The sequence below is a fragment of the Corapipo altera genome, unplaced genomic scaffold, assembly GCF_003945725.1.
Source record: "Corapipo altera isolate COAL_440 unplaced genomic scaffold, ASM394572v1 129207, whole genome shotgun sequence".
NCBI lineage: Eukaryota > Metazoa > Chordata > Aves > Passeriformes > Pipridae > Corapipo > Corapipo altera.
In genome coordinates, this window is record NW_020885455.1 from 2,396 (window position 1) to 14,312 (window position 11,917).

Genomic DNA, 11,917 nt, shown 5'->3' on the forward strand with positions numbered 1-11,917 from the left:
GGGAAGAATCCTTCGAGAACGTGTTCCACCCCAGGGGCAGAAAACTTTGAGTGGCACGGGTTGTGGGAGGACATGGGTAAGTTCTTGGAAAATTGTTCTGCTCCAATGCCATGGAAGTTCACCCTTGAACAACTCCAGGATCCCACAAAAGTAATGAGATCCGTGAGGGAGAGATGCCGTGATAGTTGCATGCGGGGCTTTGGCCACTGCCTACCAAAAGCTGCTCAGTCTGGTGCAGCACTTCCAGGGGGAAAAGGAAGAGAGTAAAACACCTGGCACTGTGGTGACTCAGGATGTAGCTAAACTAGGAGAACAGTCCAGGCCAATAGAAGTTGCCCCTATCTGAAAAACAGGAAATATAAGACCAAATCAGTTTGGCCGGAGGACGACGATGGGGAGGCAACACCCTCACAGACAGCAGACCCAGAGCCAGAGAGCATCACTGAATCCCTGTCCTTTGACAACCTCTGCAGTCTGCAGAAAGATGTTAGCACCCGAACGAGCCCATTTTGACCTGGTTGGTCCGAGTTTGGGACCTCACGGATGAAGGCTTGCAATGCGATGGTACCAAAGCGAGGTTTTTGGGATCTCTGGCCCAGGATGTGGGCATTGAGCAGGTGTTTCTGAGGGAGTCAAAATCCCTTTCTCTCTGGGCACGGCTTCTAACAAGTGTGAGAGAGAAGTTTGCTTACAGGGACAGCCTGCAGGAGCATCATCATAAAGTGGCCTGTAAGATCATGGAGGAAGGGATCCTATGCCTGAGGGAAATGGCACTGTTAGAGGTACTTTTTGGAAGGGACAGACAACCCAATAGTGACCCCGACCGGGTCAGGTGCACATCACAGGAGCCTTTCATGCCAGGGGCCATCCTGTCTCCTGGTGTCTACATATTCTGAGGGAAACTGAGAGACAGTGGAATCCGTAAAAAACTCAGAATGTACGGTGGCATGGTCCATACCCCACTACAGGCCCTTATCTCTACTGCAGGGACATTGGTTGAGAGTCTCGAGGCACTAAATGCAGAGGCAAAAGACGAACAGAAAAATCTCAGAGGAGAGATTAGGGAGAACAGTTTCCATGTGGCAGCAGTGCGAATCAGAGCCTCCGAGGTCAGAGCCAGATGACCTCCAGCTAGAGAAAGGGGACAGACCCCATGAACTGAGCTGTGGTCCTTCCTACTTGACCATGGGGAAGACAAGAGACAGTGGAACAGGAAACCTACCCGTGCCCTGGCAGCCCGAGGACAAGAACTGAAGGAGAGAGAAAAAAAGGAAGTAAGTGAGAGTAAGTGCAGTGCTGGTTTCCCATGGGCAAGGATCTGACCCGCCAGAAGGTACCTCCCATGTGTATTCACAGGGAAAGAGCTGGGATGGCCATAACCAAGACCAGTGTTAGAGGGGCCCTGCCTCTAGCCAGGTAGAGGCACAGGACAACCGTGTCTCTTGGACTGTGTGGATCCGATGGCCTGGCACATCAGACCCACAAGAACACGAGGCTCTGGCTGACACTGGTGCTCAGTGTACATTAACGCCATCAGGACAGGTGGGAACAGAGACTATTTCCATTTCTGGGGTGACAGGAGGGTCAAGACAATGCTGGAAGCTGAAGTGAGCTTGATCATGAGGGACTGGCAGAAACACCCCCTTGTAACTGGCCCAGATGCCCCATTATCCTAGGCATTGACTGCCTCTGGAATGGGTACTTCAAAGACTCAAAAGGACATCGAGGGGCCTTTGGAATTGCTGCTGTGGAGAAAGAAGGGATTAAGCAAATGAACACCTTGCCTGGACTGTCACAAAATCCTTCTGCTGGGGGACTCTTGAAGGTAGATGAACAGCAGGTGCCAGTTGCCACCTCGACAGTGCATCGCTGCCAGTACTGAATCAGTCGACTCTCGGTGATCCCCATCCACAAGAGGATCCCTGAACTGGAGAGCTGAGGAGTGGTCAGCAAGACCCATTCACTCTTCAACAGTCCCATTTAGCCTGTGAGTAAGTCTGGTGGAGAATGGAGACTGGTTGGACTATTGTGACTTGAATGAAGTCACCCCACCGCTGGGTGCTGCTGTGCTGGACATGTTGGAGCTTCCATACAAACTGGAGTCCAAGGCAGCCAAGTGGTGCCACCATTGACATTGCAAACATGTTTTTCTCCATTCCTTTGGCAGCAGAGTGCTGGCCACAGTTTGCTTTCACCAGGAGGGGTGTACAGTACCCCCAGAAGCGACTGCTCCAGGGGTGGAAACAAAGCCCCAGCATCAGCCATGGACTGATCCGGGCCGCGCTAGAGAAGGGTGATGCTCCAGAACACCAGCAGTACCTTGATGACATCATCATACAGGGGAACATGTCAGCAGAAGTCTTTAGGAAAGGAGCCCCCGTGAGCGCCCTGGTGACCCCTGGGCCATCCTCACTGACACCCTGGACCCCACGGTTTGGAGCCCTGGGTGGGTTTGGGGGTACCCTGGGGGCGTTGCCCCCCAGATCTCCCAACTGCCCCCCAGTGGGCCAGTGCACCAATCATTTGACCCCATAAAACCTCCCAGTTTCCCACACTAGACATCCCAGTTGCCCATCCAGACCTTCCAGTTGCCTCCCAGTGGGCCACTACACACCCCAGTTCACAGAATCACAAGATCACTGAGGTTGGAAAATCCATCCAAGACCATCAAGTCCAACCTTATGACCAACATCCCCCTTGTCACCAAGTGCCACATCCAGTTCCTTGAACACCTCCAGGGATGGGGACTCCACCACCTCCCTGGGCAACCCCTTCCAATGCCTGACAATGCTTTCCATGGAAGTTTCTCCTCATGTCCAAACTGACCCTCCCCTGGCACAGCTTGAGGCCGTTCCCTCTCCTCCTGTCCCTTGTTCCCCAGGAGCAGAGCCCAACTGCCCCCGGCTCCCCCCTCCTGTCAGGGAGTTGCAGAGCCAGAAGGTGCCCCCTGAGCCTCCTTTTCTCCAGGCTGAGCCCCCCCAGCTCCCTCAGCCGCTCCTGGTGCTCCAGCCCCTTCCCCAGCCCTGTGCGCAGCTCTGGACACGCTACAGCCCCTCAGATTTCAGGTGCCCCTCACCTGTGTCAGGTGCAGGGGTTCAGGCATTTCCCTGGGGCTGGTACAGGCCAGACACGGAGGGAGGAGGGTGGGCAATGTGCTGCAGGGGGTTTAATGAGCGCTGGGCCCCTCCCCTGTGTTCTGAACCAGCTTGGAGAGGGGGAGGGGCAGGGTCATGACCCCTCCCTCTCCCCCCCCCCCTTTTCTCAGGGCTTCCCAGTAAAACCAGTGAAGACAATGGGAGGAGCCGTTATGGTGGGGGAGGGGCTTGAGAGCCTTTTATTGGGGTGAGGGGGGGGCTGGAAACCCCTTTGGTGGGGGGGGAGGGGCCCAGAACCACTTTACCCCATGAGAGAGGGGCAGTGCAGGTCAGGAGGGTGACTCCCCCTCTTTGGGGGTTTCCCCACTCGGGGGACTCTCCTCTCCCTCTCCCTCCCCCTCCTCTGGCCCCTCCCGCTCCATCCGCTCCCGGTAATTCCTCTGGAAGAAGCCGCACTGTGGGGGAGGGGCAGGGTAAGAATGGAGGGGAGGGGCACCCCAAAAGTGGGGTTCACCCCTCCACCACTCACAGAGCCCCCCCCTCCTCACCTTGGCGAGGCCGAGGACGATGAGGAGGAGAAGGAGCAGCCCCCCCCACCCCTCCCCCCACGTAGCCGGGGAGAGGGTTGACTTCCCACAGCAGTTCGACCTCCGTGACCCCCTAAAACGGGGGGGGAGGGGTCAAGGTCAGGCGTGGGGGAGGGGCTGCCCCATAAATTGGAGCAGCCCCTTCCCCACAATTACCTGCAAAGAGAAGAACTGTGGCGTGGCTTCCAAATAGACCCCTCCCCATCCCAGAGCCCCTCCCTCTATAGACCCAGAGCCCCTCCCTCCATTACCTGGGCTCGCAGGAATTGGGGCGTGGCCAGAAAGGGCGGGACCAGAGTGAGCCAGAGGGCGGAGCAAAAGTGGGAGTGGGCGGGTCCCTGTGGTGGGGGAGGGGTTAGAGGGGGGAAGGGTTTTGGGGTGGGGGAGGGGTGGGGGCGGGGGTACCTGGCTGTGGGGGAGGGGCCGCAGGGCAGCGCTGACGGTGACCCCCACAGGGACCCCCGGGGTCAGCTGGGCTGGGGGGGCAGCGGAACAGCCTCAGGTGGGGGGTGGAGCAAGTCTGGGGGTGGGAGGGGTGGGACCCCAAAGTTAGGGCCCTGCCCCTCCCCCACCGTGAGGGGGGCACTCTCCAGTGCCCCACAACTGTGGGGCCCCCAGAGCACCCCCACATTGGGATCTCCCTGCCTCAGAGCACCCCTGTATGGGGGTCCCCCCACACCCTGTAGCACACCCCAATTGCAACCTGATATTGAGGTCCCCCCCACCCCCCCCTCACCTCGGCGATGCTCCTGTTCAGCTCCTGCCCCACAGCATCCCCCAACTGCGGCTCCACGGCCACACAAGGGCCCCCCCAGATCCTGTGGGGCAGGGGGTGAGTTGGGGGGCAAGGGTGGAGCTGGGGTCAAGGGGGATTGGGGGCAGGGGGGGTGAACTGGGGGCAGGGATCAAGGGGTCAGTAAGGGAAGGGGTTATTTGGAGGATAGGGGGTCACATGGGGTTCAAGGAGGAGTAGAAGGCAGGAAGGACTTTTGAGGGGCAGGAGGGAGTTGGGGGACAGGCATCAGCTGGAGAGCAGGGGTTGAGCTGGGGGAAGGGGGTCCTGCCCCTTGGATCTGGGGGGGGAGGGGCTCAGAGGGGCACCCTATGGGGCAGAGCCCCCCACTCACCACTTGCACTTGGGAGGCAGCCACGGACACGCCGTGGGGCAGCACCTGGGGCAGGAGGACAAAGGGCGTCGCCTGCGGTTTCGGGCTGCCCGGGGTGGGGGCATGGAGAAGCTCCACCTGTGGGGCAGAGCTGGGGGTCAGCGAGGGCTGTGGGGCAGATGGATGGGGGGGTCACTCAGGGGGCTCACCCGATAGTGGTGCCTCAGTGTCTTGTTGTGGGGCTGGGGGGGGGGGGGAAGTTGAGGGGGGGGGTGGAGTCTTCTTGCCTGTGTGTGGGGCAGGTGGGGATCAGTGGGGCCCAGATGTCTGGGCCCCCCCCAAATCCATGGAGCAGGAACGTGTGGGGCTCACCAGGAGGCCACAAGGTCGAGGACAAAGTGGACAGGGACATCCCAGGATTTTGCGTTGTCCCCCAGGGTGACGTTGGGCTCATTCTCGCTATGGGGCAGGTAAGACCCACAGGTGTCACCTCCCTGCCCCACAGCACTCCACGGACCTATCCCCGCCCCACAGATCCCACCTGCTCACAGTCGCTGTCAGCCCCACGGATTTCCCCCACGTGGCATTTTGCTGGAGGTCAAAGGTCACCTCCACCATTACCTGGCGTTGGGTAGAGTTGGGGTGAGTTGGGGGGCTACCCCACAGCAACCCCTGGCCCCAGGGTGTGGCCCCACAGATCTCACCTGCCAGCCAGCACGGAGGATGGGGTAGCTGAGGTTGCAGGAGAGGCCCCACAGCTGCCCCTCGGCACCCTGGGCATCCCAGCAGGTGATGGGCACTGGGGCAGAGGCCTGGGGGGAGATGGGGGGCTGGGATCTGTGGGCTCCAAACCCCCATGTCCCTCCCCTGCCCTCCCTCCCCCCATATTTTGGGGTCCCCATGTGGGGCACCTCACATACCTGGCTGGCCCGGGCCCACCGATAGGAGACACCCGGGGGGTGCTGCACTTGTAGGGCCGCCCGATAGGCATCTTCCCTCCTGTTGTCCACAATCAGCTGAACCCTCAGTTCAGCACTGGGAATCCCCAAAACAGCTGCGTCCCCCGGCACCACCCTGACCCCCAAGTCGGCTTCGCACACCTCATCGTCCCCACAGTTCTGCTCGAAGGGGATCTATGGGGCAGGGAAAGAAGGGGGTGGGTTAATTTTGGGGGACCCCACCCACAGTGCCCCACATCCCAGCGCCTCTGTGGTGTTACCTCGACCCACGTGGGGCCAGTGCTGGGAGGCAGGATGGGCCCTGGGGGGTCCCTGTCAGGCAGGGCGATGGTGACTCTGGCACGGATAGGGGTGACAAAGTCCTCGAGGCAGGGCTGGGGCACAAGGTGTATAAGGTTGGGGGGCACCCCAGAAGTAGGGGGTAACACCCCAGCCACACTCTGGAAGTGTGGGTCCTCCACACCCAAAACTACGTTCTTCCCCTCAAGTACTGGTTCCCCTCTGCCCCTCAAGTGTGGGTCCCGTCCCCCAGATGTGGGTCTCACCCCCATCCCAAAGTTGGATCCCATCCCCCAAGTGTGGGTTCTGCCTCCCAAATTGTGCGCCTCACCCCCCACCACAAAGTGGTATCTCATCCCCTAAATGTGGATCTTGCCCCCCAAGTGTGGATCCCACCCCTCCACGTGTGGATTCTGCACCCACAAATGTGTTTCCCTCCCCCCAAAGTGTGGATCTTGGCCCCCCAAGTGTGGGTCCCACACCCCAAGTATAGGTCCCACCCCCCCCAAGTGTGGATCCCACCCCTCCACATGTGGATTCCGCCCCTACAAGTGTGGATACCTCCCTACCAAGTGTGGATCTTATCCCCATCAAGTGTGGCTCATGCCCCCCCAAGTGTGGATCACGCCCCCCAAGTGTAGGTCCCACCCCTAAGTGTGGATCCTGGCCCCAGGAGTGGGTCCCTACCAGCACCCTCAGTTCCTTGCTCTGGCAGTTCAGCCCCGGCTGCATCTCCCCGTCCCAGCTCCGCTGCCCCTCCCCGAAATCCCCCCGACCTTGTGCCCGCTGCGGGTCAACGTCCACCTGGAAGGTCACGGGGGTCAGCAGGCCACCTGGAGGTCAATGGCAGGGTGAAAAGTCAGTAACCCCCACAGCACCTCCTGGAGCCCCCCCAGGCACCCCTCCCCGGACCTGGGCGGTGCAGGCAGAGCTGGAGGGTGACAATGGTGGCAATGGTGACATCGGAACAGTCGACCCCACGGGTTGAGATCACGGGAGGGTCAAAGGTCAAGTTGGTGGTGACCCTCAGCACTGGGCGGGACCTGCAGGGGAGGGGACATGGGGGAGGGGACATATCAGGGGTGGCACTGGCTGTGTCACCACCCCGTGTCCTTCCATGTACCCCATGTCTCCCCAGTGTCCTTCTCCCCTGAACTTACCCCCATGCACTTGTCCCCACCGCCGCCTTCATGTCTCCATCCCTGTGTCCCCATGCCTGCATCTCCGTCCCCCCATCCCCATCCCCATGTCCCTGTCCCCGCCCTCGTGTCCCCATCCCCATGTCCCCACCCCTACGTCCTCATCCAACCCTGTGTCCCCATCCCACTATCACCACCCATGTCTCCATGTCCTTGTCTCATGTCTCTATGTTCTTGTCCCATGTCCCCACCCCCACATTCCCATCTCCATGACTCCATTACCATCTGTCCCCATCCCCATGTCTCCACATCTCCATTCCCCTCTCCAACCCCACTGGGTCCCTGTGTCCCCACTCTGTGTCCCCATCTCCACCCCCATGGCCTTGCCTCCAACCCCGTGCCCCTATCACTCTCCCCACAACCCCACATTCATGTCCCCATCACCGTCTCTGTCCCCACCTCCACACCCCCATGTCCCCATGTCCTCACCTCCACCCCATGTCCCCTACGTCCCCCTCCATGTCACCTCATCACCACGACGTGTCCCTCCATCCCCACTGCCATGTCTGCCAGCCCATCCCCCGTCAGGTCCAGGCCCCCGGCCACCGCCTGCCCAAAAAAACGCCCCAGGGCCACCACGTCCCCCTGCAGCCTCTGAGGGGGGAGAGGACACCTCAGCCCCTGATGTCCCCTCCCCCCTGGGTGGGGGTCTGCTCCCCCTTGTCCCCCAGGTCCCACCTGGCGGGGGTGGAGCTCTACTCCCCTGGGATGCCCCCAAAAGATGTAGACAGCCCCACGCTCCTCGTCCTCCAGCGGGGCCCCCACGGCCACCTCTGGCAGGTTGTCACCGTCCAGGTCTCCCAGGGTGGCCAGTGACGCCCCGAAACGGCCCAAGGGGTGACCTGGAGCACCATAAAGCTGCCCAGAGGGGTGCAGGGCATCCTGGGGGCACAAGGACATTATGAGGATCCCCTTGGCCAACCCCAATCCCATGAACCTTGGGTGGGGGTCACTGTGGTTACCCCATCGTCGCCAAGCTGGTGGCACTGTGATGACCCCGCATCTCTGGTTGGGGGTCACCCCGGTCTTGCCAGGACTCTGGTCACCCCGGTCCTGGTCACCTTTAGCTGTTGTTACCCCTGATCACTCCAGTACCACATTCCTCAGGATGGGGTCACCCTGGTCACCTTCATCCCACCCTCCCTGGGTTGGGGTCCTCCTGGTCACCCCCACCCCATGGGCTTGGCTTGGGGTTACCACAGTCACCCAAAGTCCCTGGGCTGGTGTCCCCCATGGCCATGTGCCCCTCACTTCTGGGGGTTGGTGGTGACCCCAGGGTGAGGGTGCCCCCCTTACCTCCTCCCACCTGTACAGGTGCACTCGTCCTCCCCAGCGCCCATCGTAGTGGTTGGGGGCCCCCACCAGCAGTGCCACCGTCCCCCCACCCTGGTCCAGGGCGCAGAGGGTGGCCCCGAAATAGGACCCCACCTGTGGAGGGACATCCGTGTCAATGGGGGGGTGGGAGCACCCTTGGGGATCATGTGTCACAGGGCCCTCCTCCATGGCACAGAGGGCATCCCTGAATTAGGACCCCACCTGTGAGGGGACACTTGTGTCACATGGTGAGAGTGGGGACACCCAGAAGTACCCTGTCCCCCCATACCTGCTCCCCTTCGAGGGTCTGCAGCACCTTCCAGTCCCCGGTGGCTTCAGGGACCTCAAAGAGGATGACCCCACCCACGTAGAGGTGACGGGGGGCACCTGCAGCCACCATCGCCCGGCCGGAGATGCGCAGCCCGGCCACGGCGTAGCCTGGGGGGCAGTGGGGCACCAGGGTCACCAGGGTCATCCTGGTCCCCAGGGTTGGGGTCACTTTGGTCACCATGTGTCCCTGGCCTGGGGTCACCAGGGTCAAGGTGGTCACCAAGGTGTGATGACCTGGTCACTCTGAGCTTTGGGATGGGGTCTCAATGGTAACCCTGGGTTAGGGTCACCATTATCACCTGCTCCTCAAGTTGGGGTCTCCTGGTTCACCCCCCTGCACTGACATGGGGCCACCATGGTCATCCTGGTCCCTGGTTGGGTCTGAACCCCCGCCATGATCCCACTTCCCACCCGTGCTGAACCCTCCAACCCAGAGTCTCCCCCCTGCAAGATTGTCCCTCCCCCAACTCCCTCAACCCGTGTCCCACACATTCAACCCCTCCCCCACTCCATCCCCCTGATTAACCTCTCCCCCCAATTAACTCCCGTTCCCCTCACCTATTGACCCCTCCTCCATCCATATAATCCCTCCCCCATCCCTAATCAACCTCTCCCCTCTAATTAACCCCTCTCACCCAGGTACCCCTCGGGCCTGCTCTCCTTTGGGTGGGGGTTGGGCACGAAGGTCTCGTTCTCCTGCAGCTCCAGCAGCTCCAGCAGCCCCCCCCGCCCAGTTATCAGCCCCTACTGCCCCCGTCACCCACCGGCCCTGGGGAGAGGGGGGAGAGGGTCATCACAAGGACACCCCTCCCCCCCCAACCCTTCTCTCCCCAGCCCACCTGGATGACGTCAACGCTGATCCCGCTGGAGCACATCTCCAGGTGGAAACTGTGCAGCTGGGTGGTACCTGGGGGGAGAGGAGGGGAGAAGGTTAACTGGGGGAGAGGGGACTGGGGGGTATCAGACTTGAGGGTGGGGGAGGTGTTAATTGGGGTGAGGGAGGGGCTAATTGGGAAAGAAGGGGCTAATTGGGTGGCAGGTGGGGTGCAACCCCCAGCCAATTTTGGGGCTCCTTCTACCTTGCAGTCGGGCTTCTGGGGAGGGGGAGGTGTTGACTGGGGAAGTGGGGGTGCTGGGGTACCCTCGATGTCGTAGAGCCGCGCCTGCAACTCCTGGAAGAGGCCGCGGAGCCGCTCGAAGCTCTCGAGCACCTTCACGAAGCCAGGTCCGGAGGCGAATTGCTGCAGGTAGCGCTTTGTGTCGGGGCTGTCAAAATTGTTCCCCACCTGTGCTGGGAGGGGTGGGCGTTGCTGGGGTGGGGGGTGGATGTTGTCCATCCCCTCCATCCACCTCCCACCCTCCCCATCCCAGCACCTCAGGATGGGGCAGCCACAGCCACGCCCGCCCAGGGCCACGCCCACTATGAACACACCCACCTGAGCCATTCTGCCAATCCCACCATGACCACATCCACTTGTGATCTGTTTTGCCTCACCCTCAAAGGGCCATACCCCTAAGCTACGCCTGACCACACCCACTCGCGACCATGCCCACATCAACTACACCCACCATGCTCAGCTCCACCAAACCCTCTCCTGGCCACACCCACCACCGCAACTCATTGCCGCACCCACCACTGGTCATGCCCACTGTGACCATGCCCACCCCAATCACACCTACTTACCACTCCCACCCAATAACACACCCAGTCATGACCATTGCCACAGTGGCCATGACCACACAATGACCACACCCACACAATGGCCAAGCCCACACCATGGCCATGCCTACACAATGACCACACCCACATAATGGCCACTCCCACACAATGACCACACCCACACAATGGCCTCACCCACACAATGGCCACTCCTACATAATGGCTACACCCACACCATGACCACACCCACACCATGGCCACATCTACACCATGACCACTCCCACACAATGGCCATGCCGACACCACTACCAGTCCCACCATAACCACGCCAACACCTGACCGTGCCCACCATGTCCAGCTCCATCATGGCCTCACAGCCACACCCACCACCGCCACACCCCTGCCCACCCACCCCGATGACGTAGCGATGGATCCCGCGCTCCTCGGCCACGTCCAGGGCCTTTGGGTCGTGGTCGGTGGCGTCGCCATCAGTGATCATCACCAGGACCCGCCGTGCCCCCGGCCGCGCCCCCGCCTCCTCCGAGAACAGCTCCTTCCTGCAGCCACGGGGCACTGATGGGGCTGCAGTGGGGAGCACCGGGCGGGTGGGGGGCACCAGCCCCTGCTGGTTCTGGGGGGCAGGGGCACTGGGGGTTGGGGGGGGGTTGAGGGGCTGGGGCACAGTGGGGCCTGAGGGTAATTGGGGATTTTGGGGTGTGGTGGGGGCTGGGGGGGGGCACAGTGGGGGGTGCAGGGAGGGCTGGGAGGTCATTATGGGTTTGGGGACTGGGGGTAGCAGTAGGGTGCTGTGGTGTGGTTACGGGGCAGATTCAGAGGACAGGGAGGGGGGTGCTGAGGGTGTTGGAAGGCAGCCCCGGGCAGCAGTGGGGCTGGGGGCACTCAGTGCACAGCTGGGGGGGCACTGGGGCTCAGTAGGTGGCACTGGGGGGGCAGCAGGGGGGCAACAGCGGAACAGTAGTGAGGTAGAGGAGGGGCAGTGGGGGAACAGCAGGGGGACAATGGGGTGCTGGGTGGTGGGGAGCAGCCAAGGGATAGCATTGGGGTACAGGCGGGTGCTGGAGGGTGGCAGTGGGGTGCAGCGGTGCACAGGGGCAGCAATCAGTGGGGTGCAGTGGGGTGGGGCAGAAGTGGGGCAAAGGGGGAGTGGAGAGTGGCAGTGGGGTGCAATGGGGATCAGGGTGGTTCTGGGGGCCAGCAGTGGGGGTGCTGCCCTGCTGTGGGGGTGGCAGTGGGGCACGGAGATGGCATTAGGAGGGCAGTGCTGCAGGGTGGTGAGAGGGAGCGGAGGACGGTGTGGGGCATAAGGGGTGGCCAGGACAGGGGGGGGACAGTGGAGGGCAGCGGGGGGCAGTGGGGCAGCTGTGGGG

The 11,917-nt window shown here is 61.6% G+C and overlaps 1 protein-coding gene across 1 annotated transcript; it reads right to left on the bottom strand.

The window, feature by feature from the left end:
• Nucleotides 1-3,319: 3,319 nt before the first annotated feature.
• On the bottom strand, nucleotides 3,320-11,160 carry LOC113940523 (integrin alpha-L-like; the record flags this gene model as incomplete). The annotated part of the gene is given in 27 exon segments (XM_027631675.1): nucleotides 3,320-3,550; nucleotides 3,644-3,688; nucleotides 3,690-3,755; nucleotides 3,934-4,020; nucleotides 4,088-4,156; nucleotides 4,158-4,202; nucleotides 4,419-4,493; nucleotides 4,495-4,500; nucleotides 4,810-4,926; nucleotides 4,998-5,042; nucleotides 5,045-5,075; nucleotides 5,161-5,247; nucleotides 5,330-5,409; nucleotides 5,493-5,600; nucleotides 5,709-5,921; nucleotides 6,008-6,121; nucleotides 6,714-6,859; nucleotides 6,939-7,069; nucleotides 7,692-7,819; nucleotides 7,904-8,107; nucleotides 8,522-8,653; nucleotides 8,829-8,977; nucleotides 9,505-9,595; nucleotides 9,597-9,638; nucleotides 9,709-9,776; nucleotides 10,011-10,155; nucleotides 10,942-11,160. Coding segments are annotated over 27 exon segments (2,769 nt in total), but the record flags the coding sequence as incomplete, so codon positions are not given.
• Nucleotides 11,161-11,917: the final 757 nt, after the last annotated feature.